The 14461-nt window shown below is 40.5% G+C and overlaps 1 protein-coding gene across 1 annotated transcript; it reads right to left on the bottom strand.

The window, feature by feature from the left end:
- Window positions 1–6760: 6760 nt before the first annotated feature.
- Window positions 6761–7714, bottom strand: LOC132242091 (olfactory receptor 52M1). The gene has a single exon (XM_059711006.1). The coding sequence runs from the start codon at window positions 7712–7714 to the stop codon at window positions 6761–6763; it is 954 nt and encodes a 317-aa protein (XP_059566989.1).
- Between the last annotated feature and the right edge of the window lie 6747 nt (window positions 7715–14461).

Genomic DNA, 14461 nt, shown 5'->3' with positions numbered 1-14461 from the left:
ACTTATACCTTATACCAAGTTTGTGATACATGGCTGTGGTGTGCAAGTCCATTAAAAGAAGATATGTGTGCTCGTTATAGCAAACAGATGAATGAATGAGAAATCAGAAGAAAGAGTTTTTTGTCTTTGTGTGTTCAGTTCCTAATATTTAATATTTTTGAATGAAACAATGAACTTCCTGATATTAAACATGTCATATTTTGTATCCCCAGTATAGTGCTATACAAAAGATGAATGAAAAATCCTTCTGGTTAAAAAAAAAATGAATTGGTGAATTCATGAAAATCATCAAGATCATTAGAAAACAACATAATTTTTCATAGGAGATAATAAACTGTCTGGAAATATTTATGATCCTTACCTTTTCTTTACTTCAGCCTGGATTTCCTCGTTGAGCTAGGTTCATTTAATAGATTAAATAACTGCAAATAAAACTTCAGGGCTCCTTTTAGATGACCCCCCAATAGGTTTTTATGATTCTTCAATATAAATAACTTCGTGTTCTATAAGCTACAAAGACATTCCAAATTACAATAAAGCTTTATTATTTAGGATTTTGGGGATATGATTACAAACCATGGTCTTTATTGAACCGGACAAACCACCACTAACAACAACAAAGCCTAAACGTAAGAGATGCCTTATAATGGAACAGACTGAATAAAGTAATAAGCTCTGCTTCATGGTCAGATTAAAAGAACCTTGAGGTGCCCTGGCTGATTTGACTTGGTAGATCAAGTGTTGGCCTGCAGACAGAGGTGTTCCAGGTTTGATTTAGGTCAGACGCACATGCCCGGGTTGTGGGCTCAATCCCCAGTGTAGGAGGCAGCCAGTCAATGATTCTCTCTCATCGTTTCTATCTATCCTCCCTTCTCTGAAATTAATAAAAATATATTTAAGTAAACAGAACAAAAACAAAAAACCTTGATGTGTATAGTCACTGAAATTGATATCTTCAGTGATAGATCATGAGAAGACAAAGGAAAGCTTTTTGATATAGAATGGAAGTGAAGAGCTATCAGGTTATCAGAAATCATTCAGGTTATCCTTAAGACTGCTGTGTGTTTTCTGGATGCCACACACTCAGAATTGAGCATCACTGCTTAGAGGGCTGGAAAAGAGTCTGAGGAACCTTCTACCCACCCCCGACCCCCCACACCTGCCTCTGAGCCAGGATCTCCCTCTCCTGGATGGCTGCCCTGTAAAAATCTACCTTTCTTCTGTGCACTGCTCATCTCTCCTCTCTGCACTCTGGCAAATTCTAGCTGGTCATATTTTTCATTCCTTTGAGGCTTTTATTTTCCTCAAAAATAAAAGGCTTTTATTTTCCTCAAAAATTTTTCTTCTGAATTAATTCTGCTAAGAGGTTCATATATTTTATTAGTCTTTTTTAATGATAGGACATTTGGTTTGTTGATCATATTTTTTTTTATTTCACTCTTCAATCTATTGTTACTGAGAAGTTTCTTCTAAGATCAACAATGATCTCCATCCATGCCCAGTTGCCAATCTAATGATTTCTTTTCATTTTTTTTAATTTTACCTGACCTATCCAAAACATTTCCCATTACTGCCTACTCCTTCCATTTTTATTTTATTTTACATGCTGTAAAATGCACAAATCTCAGGTATGCAGCTTTATAATGTTTTATAAAGTGAACACACATGACCACTACCCAGAGCAAGATACAGACACAGTTGCTTCCTGGTTGTTAAGATGGCCTTCAGAAAGCTCTGATCAAGAGCTCTCTTAAGACACTTCCAACCCAGAACCAGCCTCTGCCTTCAGCCGTGCCGTGACATTCACATAAAAACCTGGAGGGCCAATCACTGAAGAAAAGCTTAGATAAGTCACTGAACTCCAACAAATGAATTGCAGGAGATGTGAGGATTTTTCATCAAAGGATGGGAAATACACAATCTAAAGTAAAATTGTTTAAAAGTAAAGGCAGTAATCCATATTACAGAGCCTTTGTGTTTATGCCTCCCCTCTGCAACCAAATAAAGATGCTCCCCATCAGGCCTACTCTGTTTCTTTCCTTATAATTCCTGTGGTCTCGGAAAACTGTCTCTCCATTATACCATGGTGGAACTTACCCCTGTCTCTCTCAGCTTTGAACCAAAATAGTCATATGTCCCCTGCTCTCTCCCTCTCTCCCATCCTCTCATCATTTCCAGAAGGTAATCTTGACATCAAAAGTACCCACCCAACTTGCCCAGACCTTTAAATGGAGTGGAAGGCTTATCTCTCCTTTCTAGGGTGACGCTGGCTTTCAGACTCATCAGCCCATCACCCAGTCCCAGGTCAATTACCCACATCCCTGGAGTTTTCTCTATTCAATGTCCTCTGATGTGTCCACATGTCTTTTACTCAAAAGAATGGAGATTTATACAGGATCCTTCGGGGGAGCTGAAATAGCAGCTTAAGATCAAACATGAACAACAGAGAGTCATGGTGAGAAGTATTGCCACTTTCAAAGATGTCCTACTGGGAGCCTTCTTTCCTCTTTAGGTTTTCTATCATCCCGCTTTTTCCCTGGACACCCCAGCTCCCCTTGGCCTTTGCCCAACAGCCAAACACTATAACTCCTCCAGAGACGGGCTTTTCTCTGTGCTCTGGCCCCTGAGGTTTTCCAGATTGCAGGAGGAGGCAAATGCTTAGTGGAAAAGGATCTTTGTTTCTTCAAGTCCTCGGAGGGTACCTCAGAGTGAGAAGAATGTAGAGTGCATCCTGAAAAGAAAAGGAAACACCTAGATTAGTTAGATTTGTGAAAGCCTGTTAGGTGCCAAGCACCTTGCTGAAGGCTTTTCCCAAAGATGATCTCATTCAATTGTCATAGCCCTCTAGAGTAGCTGCCATTATTACATCTTCATTTTATAGATGAAATTGAGGGACAGAGAAGGTCACAAAGCTAGTAAGCCAGAGTCAGGATTCGAATTCTAGCAATCATAATTCATTTGGTTGTTGTAGAACTCTTCACACTGATAGCATACTTAATCTCTCAAAGCCCACTCTTGTTCAGTTCAGTTCCTCAGTTCTGCCTGGGAGCTTGAGGTGGGCTTCACTGTTTCAATATTTCTCATGACTCTCTATTATAAAGTCCTATTTGAATAACTAAGGAAAATAGAGTGTAAGGGAATCGAGGAAGATAAGCTTTTCAAACTAAGGGAAGGGCAAAGATATGAAAAGACAAAATATTCTCCAGAGAATAAACCAGAGAAGGTAGAGTGTAGGGTAAGTACTTTAAAAAGTATGAAAATAAATGAGGTCAGGAAATAAATGAGGTGCATGGTTCATATTTTAAAAGTCATGACTTCTGCCTGGGCATCATCGTGGTGCAGAAATAAAGTGAAGAGAAAGAAGCCAACAAGCACAAGATTTAAAATTAATATTTTAATGGCAAAGGATGTAGAGACATATGGAAATATGAAAAATCAGGAGTTGATGCTCCCTGCTCCCAGTGCCCCAGGTCCTCAGGGGAGACATAGTTACTAGTGATGGTGATTGGTGAGAGGCCTTTCTTTCCTTTGGGGGGCGGGGGAGGTGGGTGATTAAAGTCCAATTTACTAGGCTTATCATCTATTAGAAGGTCCAGTCTTCAAACCTGTGAGAGAACTAGTCCCCAAAACTGCTGTACTTAAATGTTCTAACTCTTTAGGATAATTCAGAGAACAGGCCAGAGTGTAAGCATAAATAAACAACAATGTGGAATATTGATAGGAAAAGTGGGCAATCAGATGAAGGCAAAGGAGGTGCCACCTAAATAGCCCCAGCACGATATGAGGCTAAACTGTGACAGTGCCAGTGGGACAGATGGACCACTTCCCCCTGGGATTCAGCCTGCCTCCTGCTCAGGCATTAATGGCAGGAGTGGATCCTCATGAACAGGGTGTGGCCTTAAACTCACCACACCCAGTACCATGGCAGAAGGGTTTCAAGAGGAAGAAGAAGCATTCCCAAAAGGGTGGCCACTCAAGATAACAGAATAATGATACAGAGAAAAGGTATTCTCTATAGAAGCAAGAGCTTTCAACATCTTTGATTTCCCACCCTTTGGAATATAATAAGAAAGATTAAATCTACAACTCACTAGGCCAAAGCTTTATTCGAACATGCCGCCTAGGCGTAAGGGCCAGTGTCAGGCTTGTATGTAGGTGTGTTTGCATTTGTACATAAGCGTACATGCAAGTAAGTGTTGACACACATCCACTTTCGATCGCACAGCCCTTTTCGCTCGAGCTGCTTTTCATTAGGACTCCAGGGAAGAATTTCACTTTGTGGCACGAGGACCCAGCCACAATACCACCCAATGAAAACGGTCTGCAAGATTTCAGTTACTGCTTCACTAAAAGTGTCTCTTTATTATAAAAGACGGCCAAATTTTCCATTCAGCAGAATAATTCTCCTTAGAGTTGGGTCAGTGTAACAAGTCTCTTGAGGTCAGGATTTAGATAGAGACACATCGATTTCTTACGATCTTTGGCCTTCTGTCATGAGACTCTTTACTTCCAACTCCCTACATGCATCCTTCCTTAAGGTATCTATTGCTAGAAAGCTAACCAATAAATACAAACAACATTTAAGGGAGCATTTAATTTGACTTTCCAAATTTATGTTTCTCATATATTTATTTTATATTTCAATGAAAAGCAGCACTAAAAATGAGAAAGTGAATGTATTTTTGTTATATCTGTTCACATTGCATCTCATTACATTTTACTTATGTTTTAGTCTTAATATTGATTATATTTTAAAATTATGACTTCTATTACATCTGTTTCATGGTTTCTTTTTTTCATGTTTTTGTTTTTGTTTTTGTTTTTTGTTTTTTGTTTGTTTTAATTGATTTCAGACATAAGAATCAGGAAAAGTAAACACCATGATGGAATGATGAAATGGAAATTAGAGGAATTAGAAGAAATGTGACTATAATTGGAACCCTAAGTGATCATACATTTTAGATATCCCAGTCATGGGGCAAGTAATTGGAATACCCAAAGCAAAACCAGAAGTCACTTTTGTGGTTGTTACGTAGTGGTCTTTCCTTTGCACTTGACTACCGCCTTTTGTATCATGCCCAATGATAGTGCTTTGTATACCCAAAGCCCAATAATCTCAACGTCTTCTTGCCTGCTTTGTTTAATGTGTTATGGAGTTTGTAATCAGACTTGTAATTAATCCAGCTCTGCCCTGGGAAGGGAACACTGAGAGGAGACTACTTTGTTGATCTGTGCACTCCCAGTTCCAGGAATCGGGGGACAGCTAATGTCCACTGTGTTGGAAATATTAAATGCACAACCATTCAGACCTTGAGGAAAAGGCCTTTCAGCTCTTTCATAGTTAAGGGAAATGAGGATCAGAGAAAGAGTATCTAGAGTTTTTTTTTTAAAGGCTTAATTTTTAATTTTTACCTCTTACAAACTGAGTTACCTTGGGCAATTAATTGTTTTACCACTTCTGGGAATGTCAATTTCATCTGAAATTTAGGGAGAGTAATTCCTGCCCTTTCAGTGTAGTTATAGAATCACGTTAGTAATTTTCAATTCATAGAAGTTAAGTAGCTCAGTGCTTTATATATATTAGCTGTTTTCTACCTGGAAGGTAGTGCCAATGTTCCTATAAATGCTAGAACTCATAACTTTATCTTGCTGTGTGACCCATTCACAAAAGCACCTTATGATCAGGGATCCTCCAGGTGGACCCAGGGGGTAAGGAGTGTTTCTGTGAGAAAGAGAAGGTGTTTCTTTCCAGGGAGCCCTCACAAGTTTCAGGCCACTCGATGGGATCAGGCCTGCAGAGAAAATGCGAGAACAATGTTGAGATGTGGTCATTTTGTCTCATTTCCTTCACTGAGCTGATATTTTTCCAGGCCACATTCTTTCATAAGTGGAATTCCCCATACCAGTCAGGCATATAGTTCAGGTTTTTTTTCTAGAATATTTCGTGCTTTATTAGTACATGCAGCTTTAGTAGCATCTTGATTATTAAAAGCTTATATCAAAAAACGCTTTTCTTGAAGCTCAGACCATTTTAAAGAAATGACTTCAGATATTTATTTATTTACTTTAAAATATATTTTTTATTGATTTCAGAAGAAGAAAGAGGGAGAGGAAGAAAGAAACATCAATGATGAGAGAGAATCATTGATCAGCTGCCTCCTGCTCGCTCCTCACTGGGATCAAGCCCGCAACCCAGGCACATGCCCTGACTGGGAATCTAACCGTGACCTCCTGGGTGATAGGTCAACGTTCAATCACTGAGCCACGCTGGCTAGGCTGACCTCAGATTTTTAGGACTTATATTAAAGCATGCACAGAAAACAGAGTAGAGAGTATTATATAACACCACATTATAACTCCAATCAAACCATTTGATCTAGGCAGCTTAAACTTTGTGTGCAGTATAAAGCAAGAGTATCCTGTCCTATTTCCTCATGTGTCAAATGTGAATACTATCTACCTTATAAGATGTCAGGACGTCTGTAAGAATTACACAAAATGTAATTGTTGAATAAACATTAATTGCTATTTCTGTTACTGATACTCTCCTTGTTTTACCTTCCATGGCTCAAATATCCTATAGTTATTAAGCAAATATCTTTTACTCTTAGAATTCAGAGCTGTACATTCTTAGCATTCCTTTAGAATTATTAAAGCTGGAGACCACTGGGCCTCGCATCTCAGACTTCTTGAAGTTCCCATTTGGAAAGCTGCCCATATTTAAACACATGCACTTATTTGAGAGAGGGAGAAGGAGTAGTCATCTGATCTTAGTTTGTATCTTCAGGATTTGAAGGAGCCGCTCTCGGATCTGCTTAGTGCGGACAGCATAGACAATGGGATTGAGGATTGGAGGAATGAGGAGGTAGAAGTTGGCCAACAGAGTGTGGATTGGAGGAGGCACCTGGTGACCAAATCGATGAATGAGGGAGGAGACGGCAATGGGAACATAAAAGATCAGAATTGCACAGATGTGAGAACCACATGTCCCCAGGGTTTTAAGCCTGGCCTCAGGGGTGGCCAGCCCCATCACAGCTCTGAAAATCATCACATAGGAGGCAGCAATGGCCATTGAGTCCAGGATCAGCACCAGAAAGCCAATGCTCAGCCCATAGACATTATTGATCCTGCTGTCACCACACGCCAAGGTGACCACAGCCATGTGCTCACAGTAGGAGTGCATGATGACTCGGGCTTTGTAAAGAGGCAGCTGCAGGCGGATCATCATAGGCAGAGGTCCAATGTAGAGTATACCCCGGAGGAGGGCAGCCAGTCCCAAACGTCCCACCATAGTATGAGTGAGCACTGTGGTATGACGCAGTGGGTCACAGATGGCTACATAGCGGTCAAAAGCCATAGCAAGAAAAATGCCTGACTCAACTGTGGCAAAGCAGTGAATGAGAAACATTTGGGTCAAGCAGGCATCCAGGCCAATGTCACCAGCACCAAACCAGAAGATTCCCAGCAGTTTGGGCATGGTGGAAGTGGAGAGAACCAGGTCAATGACAGCCAGCATGCACAGGAAGAAGTACATGGGCTGGTGCAGACTGCGCTCTACTCTTACCACAGCCAGGATGGTGATATTCCCCACCACAGTCACCAGGTACATGGAGCTGAAGGGGATGGAGAGCCAGATGTGCAGGGACTCCAGCCCTGGGATGCCAGTGAGCTGGAAGGATCTGGGTACCGAGCAGACATTATGAAAATTGAGCATAGCTATTCATAAATGAACCTTCTCACTTGGGCCCCAAAATGTAGTAGAAATTTTTTTTCTAGAAATAAAAGACAAGAGGATTTTATTCTTAAGTCCTATAATAAAGAATAGGATCATTGATAAGATGCTATAAACGTCTTTCTCAGAGGAAATTACAGAATGTCACAGTGTAGACGTCATATTATTGTTATTATAGTACTCACAATTTTATCAAGCATAGGCCAAAATACATATTTGATGAAACAGCTGAGCATCTTTTTGTAATACATTCTCAAGGAGCAATGTTCTTGCATCAATGAATGAAATGACCTAAGGCAGACAGGTACCTATTCAGTCATTTAACTCTTCAGGACTGTGTAGTGTCTCTCAGGATCATATTTGGTTTCAAAGTGAGGACTCCTTGAAAGAAGAGACACATTGATGCTGAGAAATACAAATAGCAGTTAATTTTATTCAGCACTTATTATGTCATGTCATTCTTACAGTGTATATTTTTTTCAGGGTCTAAGTGATATCAGGATGTGTTCCTATGTATATTGCAGGAATGTCAAGGAAAGGAAGAAGCTTTGTCTTCCACATTTTGAACCTAGTTGGGTTGAACAGAGCAGAATAGTCAGTAGTCTGGTCTTTAGGATTTTCCAGATATGGTGTCAGATCTTGGTAATAGGAGTTTAGACAAGTTACTTTATCTCATTAGATAAATACAACTGACTTCATTCCACAACAGACTTAAACCGCTGTGACCTAGAGAAGTCATTAAATGCATTCTCATTTAATCTGACACAATAACACCCAGCATTATATCTTTTTAGAATAATGTGTAAGACACAAAATACATCCAATCAACTTCAAAGAACTCTGGAATGTCTATCTCTGAAGGGAGCCATAATGCTGGGAGGATGGCAACCTATGTAAGTCTGTTGTGGTGACTTTATCCCACAGAATTCCTCTCCATAAGCTGTGTTTTGCCCATCTCAAGGTTCTCATAGATCACTACAAATAGAAATAGAGACAATGTTGGCAGTAACCATAAAGTGGAATACTACTCAGCCATAAGACAAGATGAAATACTGCCATCTGTGAATATCATGCAAAGCAAAATAACTCGGACAGAAAAAGTTAAGAACAATAAAAGGGGACTTGTCTATTTTACCCTTAAAAGTTATTACCTGGCTTTTATAACTTGATGTTATACTAAGCAAAGGTGTAATCATGTGGAGAATGTTATTTTACTCCAGGACAACAAGAGCCCCTGAAATGGAAAAATAGTCAGGACTTGCCAAGTGACTATGCCTTCTGTTCCCATGCTTGTAGAAATTACTCTCCTGTTAGTGAGGAAACTGTGTTAAGAGTTTGTCTTCCCTTCTGATGCCATTTGTGTCCCATCACTACTGAGTCACACCCTGGGGCAGTTGTTCCCTTCTAGATTTGGACGTAAAAGTCATGTTGTAGAAGGATCTCACAGCCCAAATTAAATATGAGGCTAAATGTATGCATAATGAATTATGGGTGTGTGAGTTCTCTTGAAAGCAATCAGGCCTCAGACCTCTACTACATCACAGACATTATTAGATTCAAGTCTAATATCCTCAATCCTCTGAACTGGCCTCAAGGAGGTGAATTTTATTTTTACCCCTTATCTCTCACTTTCCTTCCCCATACTTGAAAATACTAGTATACAGGGCTGTCTTTCTGGATGGTTATGTCATCTCCTTTAATCTCTTCCTCTGCCTATCCATCTCCTAGAACACATCATGAAGCTGAAAAGGGCACTCACAACTCGAGAGATGTCCTTCAGCTGCTAGATGGGGGTAGGCTGAGCATTGGTGACCACCCATTCTTCCCTATGATCCCAACACTCCTTAACTTATGTCTTCCTAGTCAGAGCAGCCCTCACACCTTAAACACAACAGAAGGAGGCTGCTGTACCTCCTTTTCAAGGTTACTGTGAAGGTGTAAGGAATCACGGAAGACAACCTCCCACCTGAGTTCTACCCAGATACATTTGCCAACATCAACCACAGTGTCGACCATTCCTCATCCTGCCTATTACCTTCGAACAAGGCTGAATTTTGTCCATTTCCTAACGGCATCATGGTCTTCTGCCTCTGAGAATTACCTATGTCCTTTCCTGATGTTGAAATATTCTCATCTTCTTCACCTGGCTAATCCTTACGTATGCACCTTGCCACCACTTAGATGTCACCTTTAAATAGCCTGCTCCAACACTTACTCTCTGCTTGGTACCTGTCTTTGTACTGCACACGTAATGCTCCGAATTGCCTGATTATATGCATGTTTCCCCAAACAGAATGTGTTCCATAAGAACAGAAAGCATGCCTTATCTTTTTCTTTAGTGTAATCCCTGTGCTAACACAGTGCCTACCTATGTTGAATGAGAAGAAAATATTGTGCCTACTTAAAGCACCCAGAGATGTTTTCAGAGGGACTTGCACTGGTGTTAGTAGATTAGAGGCCTTTTCAGCCTCCTTGTGTTTGGTTTTGTGGACTCCACCCCTTTTCAGTCCCACTCTGAGAGAATTCCTTCCTTCTCAATCTTATCTTGGAGAGTTATACAGGAGCACAACCTAAGTGTCCCAATCTGTTCATCCTTACAGCCTGGGAACTCTTCCTGATGACCCCTGTTTCTTTCCTCAATTCCCTTTTATAAGATGCTCTTACCTGGGCTGGGTAGTGTCAGAGAACAAGAGCCTGGGGTTCTGCAAATACCTCTGAGGCCTGGCACTTATAAGCATTCTATTCAGGGCTTGAGAGAATTCCACCTGGACTCATAACCTTCTCACTTCCCTCAGTGGAGAAGGAAATAGCAGGCTTTGTCCCAGAAGGATGGACACAAAACCTAAATTTAGGCACAGCTATCCCTGCCACGTCAGGGTTAGTGCAGAGAGGTCTAAGGAGACAGACCTAATTGAGTCTAATCCCTTGGGTTTAACTTTTGCTCTCACTTGTTGCTGGCCTCCCTGAAGCTATTCTACGGACACCAAGTAGAAATCAGAAAGGCCTTTCTAGAGGGGGGATGCAGAATATCCCTGAGACTAGATCTCAGCCTCGCAGTAAATCTCTAATGAAGTTTGATATCCGTACAGCACTTGAAGTTGACGGTAGAGTCTTGAACTAATGTTAAGACAAATCAATGGCTGTTCTCTAAAAACTAGATAGGGCAGACTTTTCCCCTAGTTTGGTTTACATTGTGAGGAAAGGACCTCGTGGTCTTGTGGGTTGAGCAGTGCATCTCCCTTACATCTTAACCTGACCTTCCCAACCTAACATTCCATTCTGCAGAAAGAGGAGAAGCCAAACTGAGAGAGCAGTTTCTCTTGTTGTTTCCTAATAGGATGCGCATGGGTTGTTGGGGCATCACGCTTTAGGACGCATGTCAAGACATGGCCTTTGAAGCACCAAAGGTTTAAGTTTGCAAGCCAACACGGCTACACGCATACCCACTATGTAACTTTGAACTCCATTGCTTCAAGGGTAAAGTGGGAAAAATGCCTGTCTCTGGGTAGCTCTTATAATTGAGTTTTTATTCATTGAGCCAGTCCATACTGTATGGAAAGGGGCTAGGAAGAAGACAAACGTATTAGATGCTAAATAAACAGCATCCTTGCTGCCAACATGACTGCTGTTGTTTTTGTGTCTTTGAGAGAGATTAGCTCTCACAGCCTAGAAGAGGCATCCTAGTGGTCTTTTTCAGGTAAGGAGCCCATACGGTCGGGGCAGTGGCTAATGCAATAGAATCAGTACAGAAAGGATCTCATTTTCACCTCCGACACCCCTTTCAGAGGATCTTACTTCTCTGGCACCTCAGGAAAAGCTAGAAATTTCTAGAAGCTTTCTACCTGCTCCCCAACCTTAAATTTTACATTCTATGTAAAACTGCTTACAGTTGCTGCAATATACATGGTTATTTCTTCTTTTAATGCCTGTGTACACGTTATACCCTCAGTCAAGTAACATAGGAATGCCATTCCATACAGATTCATATCTAGCTTTTGAAACATGATTTAGTAATCACCTCCACCAACTGAACTCGGCCTTTAAATTGAAAGTGTAATAGGTAAGCTAGGATTTTTTAGTACCTGGATGTCTTGTGTAATATTAAAAATGATAAGTATTCAAAAATTAAATCAATTAGACTTGAATTATATTGTTAAAGGTTCATGTAGTAAGGCTTCTTCCTTTCATAATTTGACTTTATGGGCCAACTCTCAAGACAACCATGAAATAAGCCAGTCAGAGAAAGACAAATACCATATGATTTCACTTATATGTGAAAACTAGTGAACAGAATAAACAAAATAGAAATGGACTCATAGATACAAAGAAAAAAAACTGATGGTTTCCCAGAGGGTATGGGGCTTGGGGTACTGGGTGAAAAAAGATGAAGGGATTAAGCAGAACAATTTGGTAGAAGCCCAAAACACCAATCAGAAAGAATATATGCACCCCTATATTTCTTAGCAGCGCAATTTACAATAGCTAAGATCTGAAAACAGCCCCAGTGCCCTTCAGTAGATACATGGATATAAAAAGCTTTGGTACATTTATTCCATGGAATACTATGCAGCAATAAAAAAGAAGAATCTCTTACCCTTTGAGATGCTAAGTGAAATAAGTCAGTCAGAGAAAGACAAATATCCCATGATCTCACTTATATGTGGAATCTAAATAACAAAATAAACTGATGAACAGAGTGAATCCAGAGACATGGAAGCATGGAACAGTGTGGGAAATCTCAGAGGGAAGGCGGGGGCAGGGTGGGTGGGTGGGTGGGAGGTAATCAACCAAAGACCTTGTGTGCATATATTCATAACCCGTGGGCACAGACAATAAGGTGCTGAAGGCCTGGGGTGGGGGTGGAGGCAGGCTGGAGGGGGTCATTGTGGGGGGGGTGGGAAAGAAGACATATGTAATACTTTCAACAATAAAGAATTATTTTGAAGAAGGAGAAGGAGGAGGAGGGGGGGAGGAGGAGGAAAAGAAGGAAGAGGTGGAGGAGGGGAGGAGGAAGAGAAGAAGAAGAGAAAGAGAAGGAGAAGGAGAAGAAGGAGAAGGAGAAGGAGGAGAGGAGAAGGAGGAGAAGAAGAGAAGCTGGGGGGGGTGGGGAAGATAATTGGGTCTGGCCCAGGTGGGTGCTTGGGTCAGCAGGGGGCCATGCTTTAGACTGCATGGTTTTCCATCCCCTTTATTGTACATCTGCAACTGGTGTAGAATGGTATTGAATGTAAATTGTGGTCGAAAAAAATAAATAAATAAATAAACAAATCAACACCCCAGGGGGAAAAAGGACAACCCTTTAAAACTGATAGTTATGCATATTAAATATGCATAAGAACATTAAATTAATGTTCCCCATAGAATAATATCTTAAATCTATATTAAACAAATCAAGTGCATATTCAGCCTTGAAAGAGATGAACCAGAAACATGGTCCATGTTCATTCTAACACTGTCCAGGAGAGGGCGTCCTAGCCCAAAGTTGAGACACCAATGGAAAACCTCAAGCTTCGTGTTATTAAAATATCTTAATCCTTCATTTGAATGTGCCGAGTCAGCTTATTTTTTCTTAATTTTTATTGTTGAAAGTATTACATATGTACCTCTTTTTCCCCACCCCAGGCCTTCACCACCCTATTGTCTGTGTCCGTGGGTTATGCATATATGTATGCAAGTTCATTGGTTGATTTCTTCCCACCGACCCACCCGCCCCTGCAACTCAGCTTTATGTCTTCATTCAATCAACCCTGTCTTACAGCTTGGCATCCCACGTAGGTCAATCAAGGTGAAAACAACTAGCTGCTCAGGCCAGCATAATGATTCCAGGGGCCTTACTGTGGTCATCATTAAACAATGCATACTAGTATGTGTATCAAATCATCACATTGCATGCTTTAAACTTACATAATGTTATATGCCAATTGTATCTCAACAAACCTGGAGTGGAGGGTAGCTTTAAAATCAGACTTACCTCCTCTATCCTACATCGAAATCTCTATGTCCTCCCAATTCTGCCTAAGACTTTATCCCTTTAACTTGAGTCTGCACCAGGGAAAGAGCAATAATCTCCTAGAATTTTAAGGTGTGTTGAAACATATTTCCCAGAAATGGTCAGAAAATAGAATCTGGACCTGGGTGGAAAGAGCAACCACAAAAAGCATTTTGTTAACAGTTAAAGAACAATCCATTTTGCTCTCTAAACGTGGCACCTGAGGAGCAGAAATGAGAATGATAGGAAAGACAAGGGCCATTATAAGGCTGGTGAGGAGCTGAAATAAGATGTCAAGGCCTGGCAACAAGGGTACAGAAGAGAGAAAGCTCTGTATGAATAATTAGAAAATCTGCTTGAGGGTTCTCATAAATCAAGATGGAGTCTTACAAATTGCTAACAGTGATCATAAAAGTACCTCCTTGAATGTATGTCAGAACTTTTCTATAGAAAACATTAAATCTTTTCCATGTTTTCGAAAAAAAAAATTGAGAAGAGAAACTGTTCAAAATAAATGCATTAGATAAAAATTGTTCAAATGTTGACCTGTTCACGCTCGGTAGAAATGAAAACAATTTTCTGTTTTGCTCATCTATATAGTCGATATTTTAAAATTACTACAGGGCAATTTAGCAAATGAACTCACTGAATGCTGGGTTAAACACAGCTGGGCAAATATTTTTGGAAAACAACTTGACAGTAGAATTCATGAGACCTGCACAATGGTCGATAATTTTCCC

The sequence above is a fragment of the Myotis daubentonii genome, chromosome 9, assembly GCF_963259705.1.
Source record: "Myotis daubentonii chromosome 9, mMyoDau2.1, whole genome shotgun sequence".
NCBI classification, from domain to species: Eukaryota; Metazoa; Chordata; class Mammalia; order Chiroptera; family Vespertilionidae; genus Myotis; species Myotis daubentonii.
The sequence above is the reverse complement of the archived record's forward strand: the minus strand, read 5'-3'. Positions and strand labels throughout refer to the sequence as shown.